The following is a 27,722-nucleotide window of genomic DNA, read 5'->3' as shown; positions in this document are numbered from 1 at the left end:
GCTTTGGAGTAAACGTCTCAGTTTATTGCTACATTGAGTTTAGGGTACACCAATTTTCCTGGTGGTCTTGGTTGCACTAAATATGCAATCTATAGCTGACTAAATTCCAAATCAATCATTAAGAGTGAACTAAATTAAACTCCTTAAATTAATGATGTAGGACAATCTTTTTATTTATGAAACAAAGTACACTTTATTTTTTTTTCTAAAATTACAAGTCAAAGGAAAAGATGTATTTGGTCCACAGCAATAGTTGGCTGACCTCTGCCTTAGAAATTGATAGGACACTGTGACTTAAGAAAGTCAATGGATCAGTCACTCTTCATGAAACTGAAACTGACAATAAAATCTAGAAAGAAAAACTTGCATGTCCTATGTCCCATTGACTTTGCAGTTTGTGGACCTTCCACAAAATGGTATCAGATGTTATCGTTCTGTAGGTCAGGGATCGGAAGGGCGTTTCCAATGGGTCCTGTAAGGAAACATCTCAGACGTCCTGACTATGCTAAGTAACTGCAGTTATAGTGCAAAACTAACTACATGTAAACGTGTGTGTGACTGTGTTCCAATAAAACTTTATTCACGGACACAAAAATTTAATTTCTTGTAATTTCACTCATCACAAAGACATTCTTTTTATTGTTTTTCAGCCACATAAAAAGATAAAAGCCATTCTTAGCTTCTAGGTCAAATATAAATAGGCAGTGGGGGATGGGGAGGTTGGAGAGACCGCTCAGTGGTTAAGAGCACTGATTGTTCTTCCAGAGGTCCTGAGTCTAAATCCCAGCAACCACATGGTGGCTCACAACCATCTGTAATGAGATCTGGTGCCCTCTTCTGGTGTGTCTGAGGTCGGCTACAGTGTACTCATATATAATAAAGAAATTAAAAAAAAATAGGCAATGGGTTAAGTTAGGCCCGTGGGCCATGATTTGCTGACCTCTGCCTTAGAAAACAAAGGAAAAATGTGAATCAAGAATGTAGGTGATCCACTCCTACTCTGTTCAAGATCTGAACAGAGCATCACCCATAAACTATGGCAACAAAACCAGCTTATCCTGAGATTTACAAGGAGAGGATAACGGGACTCATCCAGGTTGTGACTCATTCTATAAAACTGGTCTGAGATTTTCAGAAATGTCAATGAGGTGAGGACCAGGAGGGGAATAAAAGTGAGCAGAAGAGTTTTACATGGAGATGTCAGGTTTGGATCCGATGTAAGAAAAAGATTGAAACTGACTCCAGAACTAGCCTGGGCCACTGAAGGAAGTCATGGATTCTTAGTTTATTCACTTGTTTATTTGTTTATTTATTGAAATTTACAATATAGAATAAACATATATCTTGAATATATTTTTGAGAAAACTTAGCACTTCAATGTCCACACACCTCTCTACATGTATGATGAAGACAGTCCCTTGACTTCCAGGGTTCTGCCTGTTTAACATTCAGTCAGCTTGAAATGGATCTGAAGTCATGACATATGACGGGCAGTCGCAGGAACTGCCTGGGAAGAGAGTAACTGCCCTCAATTACCTGCAGGGCGGCCATGAGACAGAGGGCCTGGGAATCCTCTGTGGGGGCTGATCTGCAGCACAGGCTTAGGTCCAATGAGCAAGACTAAAAGAGGGAGGGGTACCCTGTGGACTTTATTTAGCAATCTAAGAAAGCACATTCTTACAGAAATGCATGCCCATCAGAGGGGCGGTTGGCCTCAACAAATAACAAACTATCGTTGTGTGTAGATATGGTTGGTCAAACCAATACAGAGCAAATGAGCTGTTTTCCAATGCGACTGGGACAGTAGTGTCTACACAGGGCATGAGACTGAGGCTCCATCTCTCCTGGCTGGAAAAGGCATTAATAAACCCCAAGGTCAACCTGGTCAATTTGGTGTTAGTGTCAAGTAGAGAGCTAATAAATACTTTCAAATTCTAAGTCTTTATGAGCACATAAGAGGCAAATAGTCCAGCATGGCCTATTCAATTTTTTGAATGTCTTTTCAATAGACATAGACTTAATATTAGTCACAGACCAAGAGAATTCAGGTTGTCTTGGTATATAAAATAATGCCATATCCCAACAGAGGTCTAAAAATGTTCAAATACTTTTCTGGGCTCTATGATCTGTCTTTCTCTATCTCAGGCTACAATCCCTGTGCACTCTGTTACTGCCTCGATTCTAGCTAATTTTCCCCCTTACTTTCCCCCTACCACACAGTTATGTCTAATATCTCCCCTCTGCAATCCTTGTGAACACTATAACTAGATGTCTCTCTAAAACTCCTTTGGAAGAAGTCACTACATATCCAAAAGCCTAGACTAGGCCATCCATTTAAAAATATGTGCAGCGAAGGTTAGAAGAGGCAAAACCCACACTAAATAATTAAGGTTGTGAAATTGCAGATGTGTGGTATTTAAGTGTTCTTGGGATGATGCTAGTAAAGTTCCAATCATGGGGTAAATAAAGCCCCACGCAAGCTATTGGGTCTTCTATACCTAGTACACAGCACACAGAAGCTCCACGTCAACTCCGTAAACACCTTTCAGTCCTCTTTATTTGGCCTTCTCTCCTGTCACACCTGTAGTAAAGCCCCACTAACCACTAACCTCCACTCTCTCCTAGCCTTTCTCTGGCCCCTGTCCCTCCCTGCCATCGCTCTCTTTGTGACTCTTTCTCTATACATGCTTTCTTCCTCATCTGTGGGGTGCTATAGCGCGTCATCTGTGTGGCCAGTCACTCTGTCTCTAACACAGAAGCCTCCAAAGGCAGTGCATCGGTCATAGCTGCTCTCCCTGAATCTAGAATGGTGACTTGCAGGCAAAAGATGCTAATCTACTGAATGAATGATTGTCATTTCTGTGGCTATGTTCTCTTTCCTTTTTGAAATCTGATAATATGCTGTGTCTGGTTCACTTTGCACATCTTTTTCTAGTTTTAATGCAGGAATCTCATATATATATATATATATATATATATATATATATATATATATATATATATATATATATATATATATAACCACCCAATACTCTAATTCAGGAAACTCTATGAAATACCTACTGTGTGTCAGGCACTTTAGTAGGAGTTATGATATAAATTAAAAGCTGAAACTTTCAAGTCATAAAAAGACCAAAAGACCAAATGGAATATTTAACAAAATAAATACACCTGAAATCTGTAGTTTAAATAAAATAATAATTAAATTTTCTATACCATCCACCAAACCCATTCAAATATTTAAAATAAATTAGGGCATGTAAGAGATCTCCAAATACAACTTTAAACCATTAACAAGTAGAAATAAAAACATTCAGAATAAAATGCTGTTGATGGAGGGGAAAGAAATCTTTGCTATTTCGGATGTTTATAGTGAAACAGAAAAATTTGGAAAATCATGAAGTCTTCAGGCCCAGTCTCTAGTCTAAGCAACTTAAGCCTTCTGTGCAATATGGATATTTTGGAAGCTAATATATGGGGTTTGTTTCTTTTTCTTTCCCAGAACCACATGAAAGAAATTGGTAAACACAGGTAGAAGAGATCATTAATTTTCCTTTCCCCCAATAAGCTATTTTTATTATGCCAATTTTAATTACCATGCAATCGAACGGGTTTAAGGCTTATATTCCACACCACTGGACATCACAAACATGAAAGCATTTTATACTGTCATACATCAGTGTTTGCACTAGCTTATACATATATACAGAAATTATGCACGCATCTTAACCTTGCTATTTCCTCCTTTCAAACCAGTGTAATCTTACCATGAAAGCAGCTTTTTAATAAATGCTATAAGTAATACAGCAAGGCACACCGTTTTAAAAAAAAAAACATTTTTCTCATCACCACCTCAAGTAGCATAGAAACCAAAAACAAACTTAATAGTAGAATGTACCAGTTTATAAGATACAACACTGTTATAGTTGTTTCTTGAAGTGCTGCATAGATCATTATTTAAAAAGAAATAATTAAAATGGCGCTTTCAGACATCACTTAATTTTGTTAGAAGGATCAATGTGTCTCCTCTATACTGCAACCAAATCAAGGGCGGGCTTTTTAGGTAAATCTCTTTCAATAAACATTGGTCTAATACAGCGAAAGTTTTCAGAGCAAAACATAACATTGGTCAAGTACTGATGGGAGGGGTATCATTCCAGACAGTGGGTTTGATGGACCATCAATTTGGTGAGCCGCAGAGCTTTAAGGGGGGGAGGAGGAGGAGGGAAAACCGAAGTCTTGCTGGAGAGACAGGGTTGCCAGAGGTAGCTTGGGACAGGAATCCACGGGAGAACAAGCAGCTTTGTGGAACTAGGATGATCACCTAAGAGAAGCAATGCACACATCCAGGTCGAGAGGCCCACGTGGACAGACTGCATTCGGAAGGAAGGTTCGTCTTCAGAAAGTCAATGTGACAGGCGGCAGTGATAACAGGATGGAGCCCAAGACCGGCCCAGGGTGGATTGGGCTAGCCCTGAGCTTCAGCCAGGCTATCTACAGGAAAGAAAAAGGTGACAGGAAAAGGTGTCAGTAATGTCTCTGTCATTTGCAGAATGAAGCCCTTTCCAGAAGCTGCCAGTGCGGGATCATCTGCTAGCGATCTGAAACAAGACGTGATGACCGTGACTTTCACTAGCTCAAGGCTCTAAGAACACACAAACACATTTTTGGTTCAGTAAGTTATATAGATACTTGAATATGTTCATACATTTTCAAAAAAATAAGAAAAGTCAAGTATGACTATCTTTTCTCTGGGTCATCAGTCCATTTGATCTTCTGCGGATGATTTCGGTTTTATCAAGTTTTTTTTTTTTTAAATCTGTATGAAAATGTCAGGTGGTCAGTACCAAGGGGTGACAGTGTATGAGCACAGTTCACAGACTGGGAACTTCACTCCCAGGCTAACACTTCCGCCACTGATTTGTGTATGATAACTCAGCGTATGAGTCAGAAAAAGTTTTCCAGCCGTAGTTCCACCCCAGGGAAACGGAATGTTGAGAAGATATAGGAAGTTAACAGGGGTGGGGGAGACAGACAGAGGCAGATGGAACAAAATTTGGTACGGTAAAATAATGCAGTAATTCAAGGAAGCACAGTGCAGCGTTACTCAGATGCTGAGGATGTGACTCATCGGGAATCTGCACTGAGGGGATCCTCCAGTGAGGCCAACCCCATCTCAGCAAACGAGCTGGCATTTGAATTCCCTCCGGGTAACCAATTCTTTCAATTTGGCACACTTGGGAACAAGGCAGGCCAAATGGGCTCAAGCCCAAATTTCTCTCTCTCTCTCTCTCTCTCTCTCTCTCTCTCTCTCTCCCCCCCCCCGTGTGTGTGTGTGTGTGTGTGTGTGAGAGAGAGAGAGAGAGAGAGAGAGAGAGAGAGAGAGAGAGAGAGAGAGAACCAGATAATTAGAAGTACATCTAGTAGTGGGTTAGTAAGGTGGTTTAAAGGTAAAAGTGTAGTGTCTAGTGAAGGCATAATGTACAAGCCCCCCATGTAGTTTCCTAAAGCTGCTTGGCCAGCCTTCGGAAACCCCAGTGTCAGTCCAGTAAGGGAATGAGACTGATGAGCCATGTTTGCTCCAACCACTTTCTCAATTTATGAAAGCTGGGCTGCCCTTTAAATTGTGTCAGCGTGCATCAACATAGTCATTTAAATCTAAAACTCTGTGGCCCATCACTTGTATAGTCTGATAAAGTAGGCAAGACAATGAAAGCAAGACCAAATCACTCACACACACACACACACACACACACACACACACACACACACATACACACACATACACACACACATACACACACACACACACACACACACACACACACACACACCATGTACACATTAAACCATTAGATGAACTTTAGGAAAAGACACAAAACTACACACTGGCTGGATGTGAGGGGTTAACTTTTTACACCGCAGGATTTATCCAGCCTGAAATTTAGGGTTAAATCGTTCATCTAAGATCACGGGCTTATGATGAGGATTATGAAGAAATAGCGGTCAGAATTCAGCAAAAAGATTAGTGCAAACTACATTTCTTAGGCAGGTCCTAGGAGACATTCCAGGCCTACACTATGTGCTCCCGCCAAATTAGGCAGGAAGAGCTGGCTCTAGCCAGTCACACCCCGCCCCCCTTTGATGTGATTTGCTATAACTGACCTCTCCATTTTAACGCAGATGGACCCAGTCAAAAGCCCAGCATCATGCTGGAAAGAAGTGCAAAGGCACACACTGTTAGGCCTAGGTTAATCTTCTCAAATGGGCTCTGAGGTTTTTAATTAGAACATAGTAAATATAATTTTCAAAAGTCTTCGAAAAGAATCTATTCTGGTTGTAGACTATCTGCATGGTTCCAAGTCGTAAACAGTCTATTTCTGGGAAAAGAGCTCCGACAAATTGACTTTGGTAAATTGTGTTGTCCTGGTACAAAGACAATGCCATCTAACAGCCCCCAAATGGCTTTTGAAAGGAAGAACTTCTGCTGGTTTTGGACATTGTAGAAGGAACACTGAGAACAAATAAGCTCATATGCATGTAAAGTGTCAATGTAACCTTAGGACACATCCTGACAAAGACAGGAAGCCCAGCAGCATCTTCAGACTGAATAACTTCTCAGGTGACAGTACTCTGACACTTCACAGGCTGGTGCAAATTTACACCCTATGCTTGTAACTAGGCAAACAATCAGGCACCAAGATGCTTTATTAACATGGTACTGAGACACACACACACACACACACACACACACACACACACACACACAGAGACATGCACACACATTCATACTGCACACACATACTCATGCACTCACACTTGCATGCACTTGTGCTCACACACCCTCAAAGGTAGGTAGGAGCAATCTATGGTTGTTCACAAAGCTCTAGGTTGAGAACAAGTCACTTGGGGGCGATGTCAGTTCTATAGAAGTAAAATGTGGCTGCTTCTTCCCTTTGCCCACAGTAGAGCCTGGTGTGGGGCACAGCGGAGCCCTTCTGATGGGCAGGCAAGCGGCTGATATTTTTACACTGTCTGTGCTTGTAAGATGTGACAATTACACAGCTCTGTCAGCCCCTCCATTTCCCTCAAGTCAAAAAATGGAATCTCTAGTCATTTACATTGCATTTCAATTCCACATCTCTATGTGAGGATGAGAAGAGGCTCCCAGAGGATCAAACAAGGAGAATGCATTCCAGAGCCTTTGCTGGGTCTCTGCTCCAGATCTCAGCGGGACTGGTGACTTCAGGGTCACAGTCACAGGGTGGCATGCTCACAGCTCTGCTGCTTTCAAGCCTTTATCTGTTTTCAGAAAACAAAATCAACCAGGCTTTCCGGTCCTTCTGCGGAGGCGGGCAGAGCCCGCATCCCATCAGTTCTAATAGAACCTGTTCTGAAGCGGCTTATGGGATCCCGGTTACTCTCCCTTAATGGTCAGTTTTACCGCATACTGATGGAGGGTGTGATTATAGGGTAGACAGGACTCACAGAGAACACATTCTCTCTCCCCCTTTTGTTCTCACTTGCAGGCAATTGTAAATAGTGTCTGAAATAGAAAATTAGTGAAGCTACATCAGTAAGTAGGATGCCTTTCTTCGGTTTTGCATACTGAGTTTATTTTTAGGGTATATATATGGTATAGATTCCCCCCTCGCACCCCATTCTAGCAGCTCGACATAGAATCGCACATTTTAATGAGCTCAGGGCACAGGTGTTGCAGGAAAAAAAATAATGATGTTTGCCATTCATCTTTCAAATTAAATAATGTGTTTTTAAATAGTAACTTTTTTCATAATACATTATGGGAACAACATTTATCTGTCACATTTTAAAAGATGTATTTGTAATAAATGTAAATTACTTTTAGAAAATCAGTAATTAGGCTCATCAAAAAAATAAACAATCTGCCACAAAAAAGATAATCTTTAGCATAGTTAAGTATAATAACTGTTATTTGAATAAGTTAACAAATTAGGGTAGATTGCTTCTGTAATTCATTTCCTATAGCACGACTTTAGGTTACGGCATTAGGCTTCTGTGGCGGGGGTGGAGGGCGTAATGCACCTCATACTTTGGTAAAATACATCTCTCATATCTGAAAGCTAAATTTCTCTTTAAACTTGATTGAGGAAGTGCATTCATCACTGGGGCTTAGAAACGGGAAATAGCAGAATCTCTGTGTCGCTGTTCAAGCTGTATCACCATCTCAGAATGATCAACCAATAGCTGTCTTATTAAATATGAAAAGTGGAATGAATTTCTCAAAAAAAATTGATGGCAATCAGCCTGTCACCTTCAGGCAAAATTCAAAAATTCTGTTTTTATCGAGACGCCATTAACTTGTCATGGATCCTCCCGGTATCTGCGTTCTGCGCTGGTGCTCAATCTGTGTGTGTACAACTAGGGGGCCTCTTCTTTTACGTCAACTTTTTGCTCCTGTTGGGATTCTGAGGCCATGATGGAGAGCTGTGACAGCACAGTCTTCCCCGGGGGAAGTGACTGGGAGACTAGTTACGTAAGCAGGAGCCTAAGGAAAAGCCCAGTCTGGGAAGAGACACAGTCTTTACTTAGATCCACACTCTTCCCTGGGAAGTTCTAAGTAGGCGCTGCAGGAAGGACTGTAGCTACTGAACATGCACTTTGATCTCAAGGAATGCCTGCAACTCGCACGGTATTTTTCTCCTCTCGTTGAAGAAATTAAAGCCCAACTGGATCAGCTATTTTCTCAAATATTGTGTTGCTCTTGCTAAAATGAGGGAATAAATATAATATCACAATTCCACCACTGGTCCCCTTGTGCTTCCCACAGTGGCTATCACTGTTATGTTTCTACTTAAATGTCTTATCCGGATGTGTCTGTGTCACAACTAATCATGCTGACCAGTCTTACACACACACACACACACACACACACACGCACAGGCACAGGCACAGGCACACACACACACACAGGCACAGGCACAGGCACACACACACACACACACATTCACACACAAAGGCACACGCGCATGCACACACACACAGCAGTAGTACTCATACATACCTTTCAATGAGATGATTTCCATGCGTGGGGGCATTACACTCTACCTATGCATGTTACTGTGTCGATCTTCATGAAAGTTTACGAGCTTCTCTTTACAGGTTAGAGTTTGGGGGCTGGGATACCTCATGGCAACCTTGCCTTTTGGCTGTTTTGCATTCAAAGAGAAAGCTTGAATTTTCGGTTTGGCCGAAGCAGCGTTTTCTTCTGGCGTTGCTGATACACCTTGCATTCTTGAACTCCCCTCTGCATTGGCCTTTCCTGAGGGGGTGGTAGGCTCTGTGCTCTCTGCACAGCCCTGGGAAGTGTGAGACACATCATCTCCTTCCTTTGCATCATCAGCTCCCTTCTGAGGGGAAAGTCCTGAAAGAGGCACCAGGTCTGTCTTGTCACTGAGCACAGGAGAGCTGGCTGTCTTTTGTTCTGACTTTTGCTCTGCTCCATCCTCGATGGCTGATTCATTGGGAAGGGCACCGGGGAGACCAGCTTCCTCATTGACAGGCTCATCCTCAACACAAGCTTCAAAGAAGCAGTCCATGTCTTCCTTGTCATCTAAGCCAGAGTCCACAGCGTCCGGTGGCAATGGAGTACTGCTCTTCTCATCTATGTAATTGGTGACCTCCCCACAGTCACTGTCGTGGGACGAAAGTGATAAGTAGGAGTAAAAGTCCCCCTTTCTCAGGTGTATGGGCCGGTGCGAATGCTCTAACACCTTCTCCTTAATTTGGGTTAGTGATGTGGGTGCGGCCACCTCACTTTCAGGCTGTGACTTACTTTTTAGGGCTGTTGATGCCATGTCAATGATTTCCTTAACAAAGTCATGTACTGAACAATCTTCATCATCTTTTTGATGGAAAACATCTGGCTTGCAGTTGCAACAGGAAGCGTTGCTGCTGATAGAAGCACTTTCCTCTGTCTCATTCTGCTCCAGCAGGCAGCAACCGGCAGGTTTTCTAGCCCCACTTGGTGCATCGTTAGGCAAAGATTTTAGTCCATTGCTGTCTTGCCTGCTTCCAATGCCAGCTTCCGACAGTAGCCCCGGGCAAGGGTTCTGGACTGGCTTGCAGTCGCCACTTTGATTTTCGGGATGCTGGAGTTTGGGACCCATCAGTGGAGGATGTCTGTCATTTGGGGGACAAAATTCCTTTCTGGCAACACTTGAATCCTCAGAACCATCCATTACTGCTTCATACTCGCTGAGCTCAGATTCAGAAATCGTTTTCACATTTGAAGCAAGGTTCTCTGACACCTCTGGAAGCCCTTGTGGCTTCTCCCTTTCTCTTTCTGGGGTACTTTCAATATTGCCATTTTCCATGTCAGCCACGTGCGGATCCTTACTAACGTCATACGTACTTTTCTTATTTTCACCTTTGGTTCCTGAGCCATGAGTTCTGGGCGGAGTCTTACCATTCCCGTTGTTTTCGGAAAGACATCTTATGGAGCCATTGAGAAGGGCCTCGATGTCCAGGGTGTCCGAGGGATTGGCCTTCTCATTGCCTCCCCCATCTTTATTGACCTTTATTTCATCAGTGACACCGGACCGTTTCTTTTCTCTCGTCAAGGAAAGTTTTGGTCTTATCCAAGTCTGCAGTTCATTCTTTATGTAGTCCAGCCCAGACATCAGGTTGCTCTCTTCATAAATTTCATCATCTGTTGCAATACTGGAGTCGTCATCCTCATCTTTGAGGCACAGCTCTTCTTCAGTTAAGGTGAGAGTGGAGCTGGAGAGGAGGTCGCTGTCATCTTCATCATCAGTGCAAGCAGAGGTGCAGGACACATTGACAATCATGCTAACATTGACGTCGCTCTCATCAGCCACTGAGCGATTCAGGCGCTTCCTGAATGATGCGTTGGATTCTGGGATCTTGTTTTTGTGTAACACAATGTCCTCCGAGCAAAGAGAGAGCTCATCGCTACTACTCAGTTCTGTAAGAGATGCCGGAGAGTCTTCATTGATGGAGGATGCGACATCCAGTGACATCTGGCCAGCGAAGGGCATCTTTTGGGAACTGCTTTGTAGAGTCATGTCAGAAACACTCCGCTTGATCTTTTGCTCCGAGGGGCTCTGTATATTCTCCAGGCGATTCAGAAGGTCTAACGTCCTCTTACTCAGCTCACCAACTGAGCCACTGCTCACACTTATGTCCCCAGAGCTGTGACAGCTAAAGAGATCCTCATTGCTCTTATAGGATGTCAACCAACTTTCTAAAGAAGTGCTCCGCTGGAGGCTGTCACTGCCATTTTTAAAGATTCCCAATCCAAACAAATCACCCCCTGGAGAAAGGGACTCTACAGATGAGCTACGAGATAGAAGGGAGAGCTGTCTGGCACTCTGAATGCCCGTGAATGTCTTCTCTATGTCGCTACTTTTGTATGCGCTGCGTCCCATCTCGTGGGGCGCGCTTGCCAGAATCCTTTCGTGGGGAGGCGCATCTGGTTGTGACTCTGAAGCCTGATGTTTAGCTTTGCAGGACTTTTTATCAAAATAAAAACCACCAAGAAGGGGATCCTCCACGTGTGCCTTTTCACTCTGTGGCTGTTTCATTATCATTGGTAATTTGAGTTTTGAGCCTTGGAGGTACGAGTAATCATAAAATGTAAACACGTCATGTTTTCCTTGTAGTTCTTCTCCCAAACAATCAGCAGTGTGTTTGGTAACACTGTTTAAATCCCCTGCTTTTCCATTTACACAACCCACTGGTGAGACGGATGCCCGAGAGACACTTGAAAGCTTAATGCTTTCCCCGTTGTCTTTAAACTTTTGCTCTAGCACATTGGCTGCATCTCCCATTTGTGGGTCCGGATGCTCCGTTTCAGGGTTACTTGGGGACCCGTCTACCATACTGAACAAGCTCATGTCAGAGTTGGTCGGCATCTCGTTGTCTCCTTCGCTGACAATTCCACTCTCACTGCCTGAATTCTGGCTCAAGTCTCCACTGTGACACGAGTAAGGCCTCACCAAACCGGAACCCCCTAGAAGGTCTGGTAACGATTTTGTAGATGAAAAGGAAGAGTCCTTGCTGAGGCTCTTAGTTAAAACAGTAGGCTGTGTTGTGCCTGTGAACTTAGGGCTGCTTTTCAGAAATGGAGTGTGGCTGTCCTCGTGGAGCTCCACATTGTGAAGACTGTACACTTGGTAAATGTGTGGGCTGGAAGGTGCAGTGATATTTGAGGTATACGGAGACCCTCCACAGTCACCTGCCTCCTCTTCATAACCAGAGTCCTTGTGGTGTGTCTCTTCAAGCTTCACTGCGGGTAGCATAGGCTCTGGGTCTTGATCAAGGTCGTTTGATTCTTCATGCACACTAATGAGTTTGTTACTTATGTCTGTTTCATCCCATTCCAGGGCATCCTCACTCATTCCATTCAGGTCCATCAAGCCAGGATCAATCACATTCAAAGTCTCCTGCAATAGAAGGGAGAGGAGGCAGAAAGGGGGGAGTGAGGGAGGGAGGGAGAGAGACAGAGAGAATTAGAGAACATAATCAGGAAATTGTTATCTATTAGATCCTCTTGGAGGTTAGAACATAAAACAGATTGGAAGGTATTGGCATCAAGAACTCTGTTCCTCCTTGAGATAACATCCAAACACTGTGGGAATGGGCTTTTATCAACAATGACTGTCACCGAAGCATTAATGTAAATTCAAATTAAAATCAGTATACTATTATACCATCCTTTATGGATTTAACCATTTCCTGTTGATTGTGCTATGCTTTAAATCTTAGTTTGGGTTGATTATTGTGGGTTGAATATGAAATATATCCCACAGGCCCATGTTTTGAAAGCTTGGTCCCCACCTGATCATACTATTTTGGGAGCTTCTGGAGATCTTTGAAGGTAAGATTTAGCAGGAAGAAATACGCCACTTGGAGTGGATCCTTTGGAGGACCTTGTCCATGGCCCTTTTTCTGCTACTTCACAGCAGAGCAAACGAAGCTCCTCCATTATGTGCCCCAGGGCATGGGGTCAGCTGCCTATGAACGGGACCCTCTGAAACTATGAGCCAAATTCCCTTTCCCCTAAATTACTTAAGGGTATATTTTAGTTGTGTTATAGGAAAGTAACTAAAGCAGCTAAAAATAAAGCTGTCATCTAAATGAAGATTAAAAGGTAGAGTCTGTGAAATATCATAGGTATCATACGTACATTCTCATAGTAGTTTACTCCCTGGGTCTCTAGTAGACACCTATCTGTTGCTGTGCATAAGAACTGTCTTGCCTCTATGTCTGGGTTAAAGTACCATTAACTCAGGAACCTAGAACAGTGTATACACCTCCATTTTTCTTTCTTTTCTGGGCTTGGCCATGAGAATCAGGCTTTGCCTCCTGTTGGCCAAGACGAGCAATGCCCACATCTTGCCAAGTGTTCCCAGGCAGCTCCACAACCATTGTTTCCTCAATCCCTGTCTTCTTTATTTTCTCTTTGCGAGAGAAATTTCACTTCGACTCCTGTTGATCATTACTACTGGTCTGCCTATGCTTCTGACAGATAAAACCTTCCAGTCCGGATTGACAACTGTCTGAGGACTTCCCTGCCTCTCAGGGAAGCGATAGCCTAGGTGCCCTTCTGCTGCTCTCTGCCTGTCTTCCTGAGAACTCATATTCTCTTGGCCTTCTATGGGACATAGCTGTTGAATGGCTTCACCCGCATCCTCACTTCTCACCCAGCTATCTGGTACTATTGTGGAGCCAAGGAAGACAAAAAATGCACTGTGGACCCTGAGAGGTTCATCTATAGGACCATAAGAGCATCCTCAGCTCCACTTACATTCATGCCAAGGAGGCAGATGGACAGCCACGACTCTAGAATCAGCAGACTAGCTGATGGCCTGACCACTCTAACCAGCTCTATTACCTTGTACAAGGGTTATTTAGGCTGTGCAAGCATCAGTATCATCACCTCTAAAACAGATACAGCCCCATCGATCTTCAAAATCACTCTTGGGTGAAACATAAAATAATTCTAAGTTTCCAGGGAAGCAGTCGATGGTTGGTAACTAATTCTTACCATGTGCAGAGTTGCTCATAAGCTCCTCGACTCCCCCTTGGCTACATCTCCTCACCATCCCTTCGAATTTACTCCTAAAAACAAGCCATGATCTGATAGCTGAGGAGAACAGTGAACCCCTGCAAGCAGAGCTTTCTCACTCCAAGTCAGACGATCTCCACCGTCCTTGAAAAACAGGCCAGGCAGCTCTCTTTCTTTAGTGGGAGGAAGAAAAGCTCACCTGGAGCATCTGAGGCACATGTGTAAAGCCTCGGTCCTTCCTAAAATTAACGGTTAAAGGATGCACACAAACATATTAAGTGTGCTTCACATTGGATGTGGAGGGGATTCTCTGTACAAGTCAACTTAGTTAAAGAGTCCGGTTATAAGGTAGACATTAAATAGGGAATTTTTTTCTAAAAGAGATATTTTTTGCTGCAGTCAATCTAGTACACGGCCAGTTATCACGGCCACTTAGATATGAGGTCCGTATACTGTGATGAATTTTTATTACAATTTCTGTTTATTCTTTGCTAACAGATAGAAGAAAGGACTAATGGCCAGTCTGTTTAGCTAGTGAATGTTAAAATCTTTAGCTGTAGGGGTAATCCATCAGTCCACTTGAAGAGTGTATTAATTTCAAACACCCTCCTGACCGACACTGTACTGACGGTGGTGATAAATAACCAAACCAGGCCTTCAGAGGAGCTCTCTGTTACCCTCATCGACTTTAACATGTGGCAGCAGAGGATCTTCCAACAGAGTCTCAAAACCCGGGACTCGACCATTGTGCTATCCTGTGCCAGAGTTAAGCCTAAGGGATGCTTGCAGCTTAGACTGTCTCTGGACATGGTCACGGTCAGACACTGCTTTATGGATTTGCAAACTGAACCTATGAAAGGACAGAGCTCAGCAGTACCCACGGAATAGCTCAAAAGCAGCTGGGATAAAGCCTGGTTAATGTTATGGTTTATGTTCCCATCAAGTCTCTTGTCTTTTAAAACTTCCTTGTATGATAATTCCAGGGAATATCTGACTTAATCTACTAGGAAATCATTCACTTTTAATAAAAAAAATTCCATATTAAAGAAGCCTTCACTTAGCCTCAGTCATGAAGCCAGGATGACTTTGGCAGTTACTTTTAACTTTCCCTTCTCTTCCCTTCTCTTCCCTTCTCTTCCCTTCCCTTCCCTTCCCTTCCATTCCCTTCCCTTCCCTCCCCTCCCCTCCCCTCCCCTGCCCTGCCCTGCCCTGACCTGACCTGCCCTGCCCTGCCCTGCCCTTAATCCTTCTGTAGGGCTGAGATTTCCTCACTCTTGCCCAGCATTTTGTATTCTGAAAAAAAAAAAAAAGTCCATCTGAACAGTAGGGATATTAATTGAGAACCCTTTCCTTAGATTTACAGGATTTACATTTGAGGCTCTTTGTAATGCTCCCCAGGGCCACGGCTTGGGCTTAATGAACATCCATCATAATGTTCTGAAGAAGAAAACAAGGAGAAGCAGAAGAAGCAGAAGAAGCAGAAGAAGCAGAAGAAGCAGAAGCAGAAGCAGAAGCAGAAGCAGCAGAAGCAGAAGCAGAAGCAGAAGCAGAAGCAGAAGCAGAAGCAGAAGCAGAAGCAGAAGAAGAAGAAGAAGAAGAAGAAGAAGAAGAAGAAGAAGAAGAGGAAGAGGAAGAGGAAGAGAAAGAGGAGGAGGAGGAGGAGGAGGAAGGGGAGGGGGAGGGGGAGGGGGAGGAGGAGGAGGAGGAGGAGGAGGAGGCTTTGTGGATGACAAAGACCCCTTTTAGTATATGACTTTCCTGAACTATTCCCTTTCCTCCATAGACAAACACACTGAAACCCTAAAACTCTAAAACCCAAAAATAGATCTTTAAGAAGCTATGTTCTCCATCGTCTTTATGGCCAATTTGGCATAAGCCAGTTTCTTTCACAGAAACTCTTGACTCTACACTAGCCTTCAGGTGGAGGGCAGCCTGGACCTTGTTCTGTAGTAAATTCTGTCAGTATTTTAAATAAAATCTCCATTTCCTTGGAATTTAACCTACACCAAACTCTGGGGCACTGGGGAGGGAAATAAGGACACTTGTACAACTAAATATTTGCTTTCTGTGCAACTGTTGAGTTGAGGAATACGGCACACACTTTGACATAACTGTCATTTTCTTGGCTGGCACTTCGATATGGTCAATAATGTTCAAACTAATTAAGAATTTGATTTGTCTTTGTTTTTGTAATTTGTAAAGAAATTACTTAGCCAAAAAAAAAAAAAAATACGCACCTATTCCCATACTTGTCAAACTAGTAAGTCCAAATGGATTCACACTAAAATTCAGAGCTTTGAATAAAGCCAAATGGCCAGTGACTAGCCAATGAAGACCCTACGGAAAGCCTGTCGTTGTAGAAGTAATTGATATAAATTAATTCAGGTGTGGACCTTTCATTCATAAATTTGCTCAACTAAGTTTTATGAAGAAAAGGAGAGGATGTTCCAGAGAAGTGAGGTGCTGGAAGGACTTGTCCTTCAGGCAGAGGCTTACTAACATCTGCAACAGCACAGACAGGCCCTGAGGTGGGGCCCAGGAAACAAGGTGACTTAAGTTCAAGGGAAAGGGAGGGCTTGCATAGGTGCAAAAGCAGGCTTAGTTAATCCATGACTTACGTTATGTTTGACTATTGTTGACAATGGTCACATTTCCTGTGGGCCCAGTTAATGTGTGACCCACACTAAATATGAGACTCATGCTGTGTGGCAGGAACCATTCTTTTTTGGGGTGGAAGAAGGGGACTAAGCTAATGTTTGAGAGTGAGAGTTCAGAGTAGAAAACTAGAAACTGCATTCATAAACACACACTCTCTCTCTCTCTCTCTCTCTCTCTCTCTCTCTCTCTCTCTCTGTGTGTATGTAACAATTAATGCAGAAAGTGGCCATGAATTCCAAAGAGAACAAGGAAGGGTATAAGAAAGTGTCAGGAGGGAGAAGGGTAGAATGAAATGATGTAAGACTTGTCCTTAGAAAGAATCTTGAAAATTCTAAGACTATGGCTGACATAATACAAAACCTGACAAAATATTTCTATCAGAAAATCTTGCAAATTTTATTCACACTGTTTACTCTAGATCAGCGGTTTTCAACCTGCCTAATACCGTGACCCTTTAATTTAGTTCCTCATATTGTGCTGGGCACCAACCACTATTCCATTGCTACTTCATAACTGTAATTTTGCTGCTACAACTTATAATGTAAATTCTGATATGTACAATATCTGATATGTGACACCCCCCCCAAAGAGGTCACAGCTCACAGCTTGAGAACTGTTGTTCTAGACCTATCCTGAGTAAGCCCAGTGAGTAGAACTACCCACAGAAATCTAGGAAGAGAGATTTTTATGTAGAAAAATAGATATGATAGAAGTTATATTAGTTACTATTCGTATTGGCATGAAGAAAGCTGAGAGGTGCTTCTCTCAAATGGCGAAGGGTGCTTTTGGCTCACGGTTTCAAAGACGCCGGTCCTTGGCAGAGAAGGCATGGCACAGAGACCAGTCTGCGGCAGTGGGAACTCATGACAGAAGTGCTCACATCAAATGGCGAGCAAAGAGCATGGCAGGAACCAAGGGGCCCAGCAGCTCCTTCAAATGTCCAACCTAGTGACCTACTTCCTTCAGCTAGGCCATCCTTCCTACATGCTCCACAGCCTCTCCTCAGAAGCAGGGGCACCAGCCCAGCAAGGGCCACCAGAGCATGAGCCTGGGAGGGACAGCAGGAGACAGTCACAATAATGAGCAAGGTGACTGGGCATTTGGAGGAATAATATTGAGAGAGAATATAGGGGGATATGGCTGGGAAGATGAATTTCAATCAGGAGAAACAGCAAAATGTAATAACTACACTTCTTTATTTGTATGGTTTTCTCCTTACTCCTACCTTTAATCAAAATGCATTAGAAATATAATTATTTTTAGATTGGATGTAGGTATAAATTAAATTTATAAAATACCAACAAGTCCTTGTAAAGCAGAGAAATAATTGTAAAATAATTCTGAGTTAGTATTGCCTTGTCCCTTATTGAGCAGAGAATAGATTCCAAAGTATACAAGAATACTTAATATGTATTATATAAATGTTTAATATATAATGTATAGTAATACTTAATATATAATACTATATATATTTATTAAGACTAAAATAAAGTTTGCTGTTAATTAGCTGTGTGAATTTTGGGGTACAAATGAACAGACATAAGTTTGAGTTCCCTACAACTGTGTTAACTGCATTCTCACATAAGTTATGTAGTGTTTGTAAATATCAGTTCCAACGCTGACCTCAGCATATTGTGCCTGCTTCATAGACTGCTGTGAGCACTTACAGGAATCCTATGGGCAGACCTATGGGACAGTGATTGTAAACTCTCAACATATTTTCCTTCTGCCACAGCATGAAGACGATGATGTGACTGTTAAAAAAGTGTCACAAGGTTCGCTTTACCTCAGCTTGTTAGAGGACACACACGGAATTCAATAAACATCGACCAGGTCCCTTACTGCATTCCTGTTGTAAATGGAGTAATGCTTTCGGTTTTTCTGTGCTACAACTGGGTTCATTCTCCAGGAAAAACCAAATGAGAAGGACAACTGACCGTCCTCGGCCAGGCCCATTGGTCAACGTCTTTCTATTTTTTGAAAATATTTTTTTCCTTAAAAGTTGGGTCTATTGTCAGTGGAATTCTATCACTGCTGGCACATTCCAGCAATCAAATTCTCTCCGCTATCAGATTGACAAGAATGTCCAAGTAACCTGTTTTAAAAATGCTTGAGAAAATGCCTTGGAAGTCTATCTCACACTGATGATCATAAAGTGTTCTTCTGAATGTTCTTTTTCGATGACATATCTGCTCAGAAGCTCAAAACAGACAAGATCCAGCCCTTTCACAGATCTCACTAAAATGTGTGCTGGGGCGAATGTATTTCCTATGCTTGCTGGGGTGGTTTGTACAAGAGATATTCACTGCAGGATTGTGTATTTGAGCACTTGGTCCCCAGTCTGTTGTGCTGATTAGAGATGTCACAGAGCCATAAGGAGGAGAGCATTGCTGGAAGGAGCATGCCACTGGGAGCAGGCCTGGAGGGTTTAGAGCCTTGCTCTGCTTCCTGTTTCCTCTTCTCTCACTCTCTGTCTCCCTCTGTCTCTGTCTCTGTCTGTGTGTGTGCTCCTGTGTGTGTGTGTGTGTGTGTGTGTGTGTGTGTGTGCGCGCGCGCTCCTGTGTGTGTGTTCCTATGTGTGTGTGTAGGGGGTGCTCTTGTGTGTGTGTGTGTGTGTGTGTGTGCACTTGCGCACACTCCTGTGCATAGATGAACGCATGCTCCACCAGCTTCCTGTCTGTGCTGCATTGATTTCCCTGACAGTCACCATGCCTTCCCCCTATAATCAGTTCTGTCCCCCTGGAACCCTAAGTCAAAACAAATCCTTTCTTCCATAAGTTGCTTTCTATCCAGGTATTTTATCACGGCCATCAATTAACCAATTAACCGATACAAACATAATCTAAAGTTGTTGAAAATCAAAAAAACCTATTAGATGTGGCTCCAAGAAATCCAGCAATGGAAGACAGAAGTGTTCCTTCCATAGATTAACTTCATGAGGACAGGAATTTAGCCTACCCTGTCTTGGGTAGAGCCCAGCCTACACAACACTTTATGATATAAAACAGGCTCTCAAAATAACACTGTCAAGTGAACTGAAAAGGCTTACTTCCTGTCTCACAGATTGTGGTGGAGACGGAAAAAGGTGTGGGGTTAAACTGTACTGTGCAAAACCAGCAAGAGAGCTGCTGACTTCTGAAGGTGGGACTCTGCCCAGTTAGAAAAGCCAATAGCCTCAAGAATGTGTGCAGAATAAGGCACAGGACAGAAAAAGCCACGTTCTGTTGTCATGTGATGTCCTCGGAGGGTATGTTCCAGGAAGTGCTCCAGAGACCAAAACCTAAGAACGATCCATTTCATCCAGTGCTGGGGATCAAACCCACGGCACTGCATAAGTGTGGGTATCACACCTGTATATCATAAGTATGATACCCGCAGAGCTATGCTTTCAGTCCTAAGCGTCTTTTATAAAAGGATGTCTTCCATAGTGCATATCATTCGGAAATCTTTAAATCATCTTCCGATGTCTATTCCTGTGTGGATACAATGTCAGAGGCTGCCATCCTGCACTGTTTAGAGAAAGTGACAGGCTTCTGCACGTAGTTAGGACAGAGACAGTTTTGTTTCACCAAATATTTTTGTCTATGTCTGGTTGGATCTATGTGTGTAGGTAAAGGACAGGCTAGATAGTATATTATTTCATTTATTACCAGAATAGGTAAATAGTCTGAAATGGATAATTTCAGAAATATTTGGAAGACTTAGAGACAGAATGAAGACCGTTGGCTTCCACAGGCTCTTAGCAGGGAAGCAAAGGTGCTGTGGTTTAATAGGCCTGGAGTTTCTTCTGAGTGATGAAAATTATTAAAAGTAGAGATAATAGCAGTTGTACAATATTGTCAATACTAAAGACCATGAAGTGGTTCACTTTAAAATAATCACTTTTGTGTGAATTAAGAAAATTGTATTGAATTAAAAACAAACAGACAAAAATGCAGTTACCTTAGAGATATCAGATCCTACAGGCTGGCACATGGAGATACAAGCATTGAAGAGTAACCTGGAGGGCACAGGTTCACAGGCAATCTCACAGTCGGCACTGACCTGCCAGGCTGACACTGGACACAGGCCCACCAGACTGTCTGCCTCCTGTCTTGCTCTCTCACACTAGTCTTCAAAGAATAAAACTAGAGAAAACACAGCAACCTTAGACTACATGGCCAGTTCTGATTGCCCTAACATTTCTCTCACTACTCCAGACATGGGATCACATCCAACAGTGCCTTTATTTAACAATTAAAAAATAAAACAAAACAAACAACCCACTTAATGCTTCAACTTCATTTGTGAAAAACAGATTGCCAAGAACTTTGATGTTCTATAAGCAAAGTGGCCTGGAGGTTGTAGGAGATAATTCTATAGAAGAAAGCAGAGCACACGCGCACGCACACACACACAGACACACACACACACGCGCATACACAGAGACACACACACAGACACACACACAAACACATGCATACACACATACACTCACAAACACACATACACACACAAACACACATATATACACACACAAACACACATACATACATATACATACACAAACATACACACACATACACACATATACACATACGCACACATACACACAAACACATATACACATACACACACACAAACACATATACACATATACACACACACAAACACACATACACACATTCACACGCACAGACACACACACGCATACACAGAGACACACACACAAACACAGGCATACACACATACACATGCAAACACACATACACACATATACACACAAACACATATACACATATACACACAAACAAACACACACACACACACACACAAACATACACACACCACAAGAAAAACAAGCAAGCAAAACAAACCAAAAAAAAAAAAAACCCAAACAAAAAAAGACCAACCAAACAACCTTGAACACTTTCTTCTATCCCCTTTCTCTGCCACTGCAGTTTCACTGAAGGGCCACCCCAGAAAAGTACTGTTTCAATTACAAAGAGAATAATACAAATAGTATTCTGTCCTTGTTTTAAGTTCTGGCCATAGAGATCCTAAAACCTGAGTAATGGCAATGGTTTTTCCGTTTTCATGAAGACTCTTCTTGATCAGGACTGAATGATAAAGCAATTGAGGAAGGAGCCCTGAGTCCCCTCAGACTGTGGCTGCTCCCTGAAACTCCAAGGGATAAGTATGAGGCTCAGCCTTTCTTCTCTCTAAGGACCACCTGAAAAGGAAGGTGGAGCTGAAGATTCAAACTCTGAAAGAGTTCAAGAATGACACTGGATGAGCTTCCGGTTACTGGGTATCTGAGGGTGCTAGCAGAATGGTGTCCCCAGTCAGGCACGGGTTAGGCCATCTTCCATTTGACCTGATGCAGATCTTTCACTTGGGTATTCTGGATTTGCATCTGTTTGTAATCAATTGGAAGATATAAGTAAAGTATATCTCCAAGCTCCAAGGCCATTCTAGAAAACTGTTGAAGCCAAGAAGTCAGTTGAGGAGCTCTTAAAGCCCGCCAGGCAGTCAGGAAGCAGGAGGGAGCATTGGTATCTATGTGAGGACAGCCCTCTGACTCTACTGCCCTTTCCCTCATAGGTCTGATACAACCTCCATGAAGAAAGTGTCAGAACTGTATTAAAGGACGCCCAGCTGATATCTAGGAGCTATGTATGCAGAAAAACAGACACCTATAAATACACTATCAGAAGCCTTGTATGTAGAGAAACGGTGTTTTTATGGAGAAGCAATATATTTGTACCAATGGATTAAGGACATTTAGGTTATTATCTAATTCCTGTACGAAGCTTACGTGTCTACCTTCAGTTTAGGAAGTATTAAAGCAGGCGGCAATAAAACGGTGCCAGTACCCATCTTCTTTTCCTTAAGTCTTGCATAACTTCTATATTTTGTCCTTTTTCTTCTTTTTACGTGGCCACAGGGTCTCAGGATGTTGGCCACACTGTTCCCAAACCCCAGTGATCCTTCTACCTCAGTCCCCTGCGTAGCTCACCAGCACACAGGGCACTTCGTGCCTCCCCACAGGTCCTTCACTTTCTCATCTGAATAAGGCACTAGAAGAGACTACAACACAGCCCGTTTCCACCAGCAAATAAGCTATTTGACCTTGCCCATTGCTTTGGATGCAACAACGGAAATGCTCCATTCCGCTCCAAGTAGACTCAACAGGAAGGAGGTCTAGTTCTCCTCTCCGTCCCTATCCCGTGTGTCCTTGGAACTTTCCTCCAGATTTCCAAACAGTACCAACATTAAAATTGTTTAAAATTTATATAAAAATAAACTGAGACTTTTAAATTAAGGGAATTTAATTTTCCTACTTCTTGCAGATTCTATGGACCTGAAAGAATTGAGAGTAAGTTTAAAAAATAAAAAAAAAAAATAAAAAAAACGAACCTCGGTGGAGACGGAGTAGAAGAGCTGAATGCCTTTGCCCGGTGCGTGTAAAGCCTGAGGACAACAGGCCAGCTGGATAAAGGAGCCCTCAAGGACAACATCGCACCTCCCTTTTTGACTTATTCTTGCTGTGTGGTATTTGCATTTTGAGTATGAAGACTTAAAACTCTTAGACTGATAACATAACGTTCTTAGAATGATCCAGAAGTAGCATGCGATCCAAGGAAAGCTTTGCCAACACGCAGATGTCTGCCTGAGAAGCCAGCCATCACATAACAGATAAGAGTTCACTTTTGTTCAGGATCTGCCCCTACAGAGTACACACACGGTTGCTTCTCCCTCTGCAATTTGTTTTCCACAGTTTCAGTAATGCAAGGTCAACTGAGGCCTGAAGATATTAAGTGGGAAACTCTAGATATAAACAGTTCATAGAACTTAAATTGAACACCGTTCTGAGTAGTCTCTCTCTCTATCCTGCCCCATGCTCATACTAAGGTATGAGCCATCTATTTGTCTAGATATCCATAGTGTATGAGAGACCCACCTATTCATAACTTAGCAGACACCTTTATTATCTTAGTTTCTTATGGTCAAGTAGTTGACTCCTATTTTATTAGGGTCTAAAAGCCTCATGCCACATGGGTATCGATGCTGGCGTTTTGAATTTGCCAAAGAGAAACCATATTTCGTTTTGTTCAAGTGAAAAGGTAAAAAAAAAAAAGTTCTCGGCAGGGAAAGAAAAGACGAAGTGGAATCTGGAGGCCGGTAAGATGTACTGTAAGAGTAAAACTAACTTTGAAATCACAAAGGAAAAGGAAGTTTGTGCTCGTTTTGCTTTCAAAACCCCAACAGCAAAAACTATAGCTACAGTGTGTGATCAGTTTTCTCTTCAGGAGGAAAACCATTGACCAATGTGTGTATATGAAGACAGCATGGTGCTCCAACACACAGGATTTATATCCAGGATTTCAGGCATCCGTGAGGAGTCCTGAAACATATTCCTAGGAAATAAGGGGGAAAGACTACCATGCTCACTGAGAGGCCTTTACCTCTGCTCATTTCCGTGGAAGGTACACACAGTGATAGCCAAGACTGTGACCTTGGTGTTCTTAATTCCTCCTGGACAAGCAGGGTAGAGTTTCCTTTCTTCCTTCTCAAGTTCTAAGTTAATGATTGAAACACTTAATTCAGAGGGGGAAAAATACAAATATAAAGTTGGCAGTATATACAAGTAAATTAGCTACAGCTCAAAACGGGACATGCCATTTTTGTCTCTGTGTCCTCCTACCTGAACTAGTCAATGAAAACTGCTTTTCCTAGCATTTATAATTTGATTGGCTCAAAGTTGAAGACTGACTAAAGACGGGTGACTCGTTTTCTTGACGACGTTTGACCTTTGTATCTAATCTTATACCTCGAGTGGTTTATTTCATTGCTTGCTTACTTGAATGGGGACTGGGCTGTCGAAAGGTTACCTCCCTTGAGCTGCTTCTGGTCACTCCACAAAAACAGCGGGAGAGTTTACAGACCACAACGGACGTTGCATGGGTTGTACAAAATTTCAGGATGAATGTTGCTGGAAGGTAACGAATGATTTTGAGGAGGGTTTCCACAAGATTTTATACTTCTGATTCATAGTACAGAATTCTTAGATTATTAAAAATGTAGAATTTATGTTTGAGATCTTAAGGGAAGAACGCTAAAGTTTCTGAAATTCCCATATTTTTTTTTCTTTTCTTTTTTTTTTTTTGGAGCTGGGGACCGAACCCAGGGCCTTGTGCTTGCTAGGCAAGCGCTCTACACTGAGCTAAATCCCCAACCCCAATTCCCGTATTTTAAAAAACTCATCTTTTTGGGAATACAAGCAGTGGCTCTAGGTCTTGTGATTTGGATATAAAATGTCCAAGTGTTGAAAGCTTATTCTCCTGTTGGTGCCAGGGAAGTAAATGGGTCATCATGGGGATGCAAACCTCGTGATGGTTGGCCCACCGGGAACAGCCGTGAGGAGGGAGAGCCTCACTGGTGGGAGTACGTCACTGGGGGCATGTTACTGAAGGCTGTGTCTTGTCCCTGACTCCTCCAGGTCTTTTTCTCTCTACTTCCTGTCTCCCATTAGGTTAGCTGCTTGGCTCTACCGCAGGCTCCCAGTCCAGATGCTCTCTCTTACCTGGGCCCAAAAGCAATGGAGCCAATTGTATCTGACCTGAAACATACGAAACTGTGAGCCAATGAAATCCTCTGCCCTGCAATTTATTTATTCCAGTGTTTTGTCAAAGCAAGAGAGGCAGAGGCTCCCAGTCTCTTTTTACATGTCAGCACTTCAAATGGTAACAGAAAACACAGGTTTCTGTGTCAAAGACATAAAACTTTAAATCCAGAGAAAATTATCTTACTTACAAATTTATTTTGCAAAAGAAAAATAAAATGCACTCTTTAGGGGTTAGGGTGTATTAAATTACCCCCTCTTTGGCTGAATATAGCTAGGTGCTCTAAATCCCTCGACTGTGAGTCTTTAGGAAGGCCACCTAGAGAACACACTGAGTTCATAAGCAAGACTCTGAGCTGCCAGCAAGGCTAATTACCTATCCTGAACCTGCTGGACTCACTCCCTTAAGGCAATGCAGCCTTTGTGGCTGGCATCTCTGCTGTGCTTGCATTCAGTGCATTGGAGAGCATTTTATATTATACAAGTCCTGGTTGTTGTTCTTTATTAATAAATTGGAAGTAAGCAGGAACATATCATTCCAGATGATCTCCACCTCTCACCAGATCAGCCATATTTTTCAAAGGACTTCTTTGTAAGGCATGCTTTTGGGGACCAACCGGGACATCCAGATCAATACAGATTCCTCGTGTTTACCTGCAGATAGCTTCCATATTAAACTGACAGAGCCCGATACTTTTTCCCCTCAACATCGAAAGGCCCCTCCTTCACCAAATTAATCATTTTGCTCCGTTATTTAGCAAAGCACTAGATGAGCTGTGACTCCATAAAGTTAGGAAGTCATTTATTATGTTGCCTGATCAGAGCTTACATTTATTTACACAGTGTACCCATAAAACCTAGCTTTCATTAGTGCTGGGAGACACTGTCCTGCTCTCCTCACTGGGGAAGGTGAAGCTGGAGAAGATAATTAGCCATGAAACAATAAGGAGGCTTGCTGGGTAAGCAGTAGTGTGAAAACAGTTACTCCTCACAAAAGAGGGGAAATTAGCTTGCTGGATAAAAAAAGGAAGTGTCAGATTGAAGACTGAAAGGCCTGCCAACAGAAGTAGATAGCTCTATGCATCATTAATGAAATTTTTTAACACTTAAACGCCACAGCTGTCCACATTTAAATGCATGTATGTGCCATGTGTTTCCAAAGATTAATATGCATGCTAAAATATTTCTTTCCTCCTTAAACTTCTAGATGTTGTCTCTGTCTATTTCATTTCACCCATTTTTCTCTCTAAGAATCAAAACGTACCAGCTTCCTCAGCACTGCGCCCTCGCTTCCAGAGCCCACGCACGCCATGCATCCCGGTGATGGGCAGCGTGCTCATTATATTTTAACAAACACATTATTTTACATTCATAATACCGCTATTTTAGTAAACAGAAACTTTGTTTTGATTTTTCTGCTTCACAGAGTGAGGACTTATGATGTGCGTCCCCTTTCAGAACTTCCTCCTGGAGCACCAGGGCTCCCTGAAGCAGGCCCCGTTTTGGCAGAAATTCAGTTCTGTGCAGTGCCAAAAGAAACAGAATAAACAAACACTGCTCCATGCAGCTGGCGAGATCATTTACATATTACTGCACACCAAACATGAAGACCTGAATATGGATTAGTGCTACGGTGATGACACAAATGTCATATAGATAAAGAAAAACAAAATCCAACACATCGTTGTTTATTTTGCCTCTGCTACTGTATGAGAGCTGCTAAGGAAAAGGAAGGGGGGAGGGGGTGGTGGTTGCATTTTGAAAATTGGCCTCCTTTCTGTATTTGAAGTGGGTTCTTTCTAACTAATGCAAGGAAAGAAGGAAGCAGAAAGGCATGAGTCAGTCGGAGCCCTCCCATTCTCCCCCAGTTTGCTTTGTCAGTTAAGAGTATTGATGTCATCCTTTTAGATGCGGTGGACTGCTGATCTTACAAGAGTCTTTTAAAATGCAAAGCTACCTGAATCCTCTTCTAGCCCCTTCTCCTCCTTGATTATCTCAACCTAAAATTGAGCTCTTTAGTTGGGCTGAGGTTCCTGGTGGGGAGCGGTAGGAAGGAAAGGTCCAGAGAGCAGTGGTAGGATGCGCCCAGCGTCCTTAGCTGATGCATTTGGTCCTTATTTCTGCACAGGGAGCTGGTTGCATCCAGTTAACTCCTTTTGATCTCAGTGAGATGGGTGTCCTCGGGAAGAGGATATGTGTTGCTGCAACTCCTCTCCCCATCCCTTCCTTGAGGAAAACAAAAGCAGTAAGAAGAGACAAGAAAGGTGGCATGGGTGAAGATAATTGGGAGGGGACAAGGGATAAAGAGAATAGAAGACACTGGGCTTCCCACCATATTAAAATCCTTTACCCCGAACTGATCAGAACAGACTTACATGCAAAAATGCT

General features: G+C 42.7%; 1 protein-coding gene across 8 annotated transcripts in view; it reads right to left on the bottom strand.

Annotated features, from left to right (window-relative positions):
• Positions 1-1,277: 1,277 nt before the first annotated feature.
• The window catches only part of Akap6 (A-kinase anchoring protein 6), a 440,592-nt gene continuing 414,147 nt past the window's right edge, over positions 1,278-27,722 (bottom strand). For 7 of the 8 annotated variants that reach the window (XM_087554579.1, XM_087554582.1, XM_087554580.1 and 4 more), the window contains 2 exons: positions 9,044-12,446; positions 1,278-4,494 (listed from right to left, as the gene is read on the bottom strand). In XM_087554579.1, the coding sequence (XP_087410705.1) occupies positions 9,084-12,446 (3,363 nt within the window). In that variant the 3' untranslated portion in view covers positions 1,278-4,494; positions 9,044-9,083. 8 annotated transcript variants of the gene reach the window in all.

This window comes from Rattus norvegicus, chromosome 6 (assembly GCF_021556685.1).
Source record: "Rattus norvegicus strain SHRSP/BbbUtx chromosome 6, alternate assembly SHRSP_T2T, whole genome shotgun sequence".
NCBI classification, from domain to species: Eukaryota; Metazoa; Chordata; class Mammalia; order Rodentia; family Muridae; genus Rattus; species Rattus norvegicus.
This window is presented reverse-complemented; position numbering and strand designations above follow the sequence as displayed.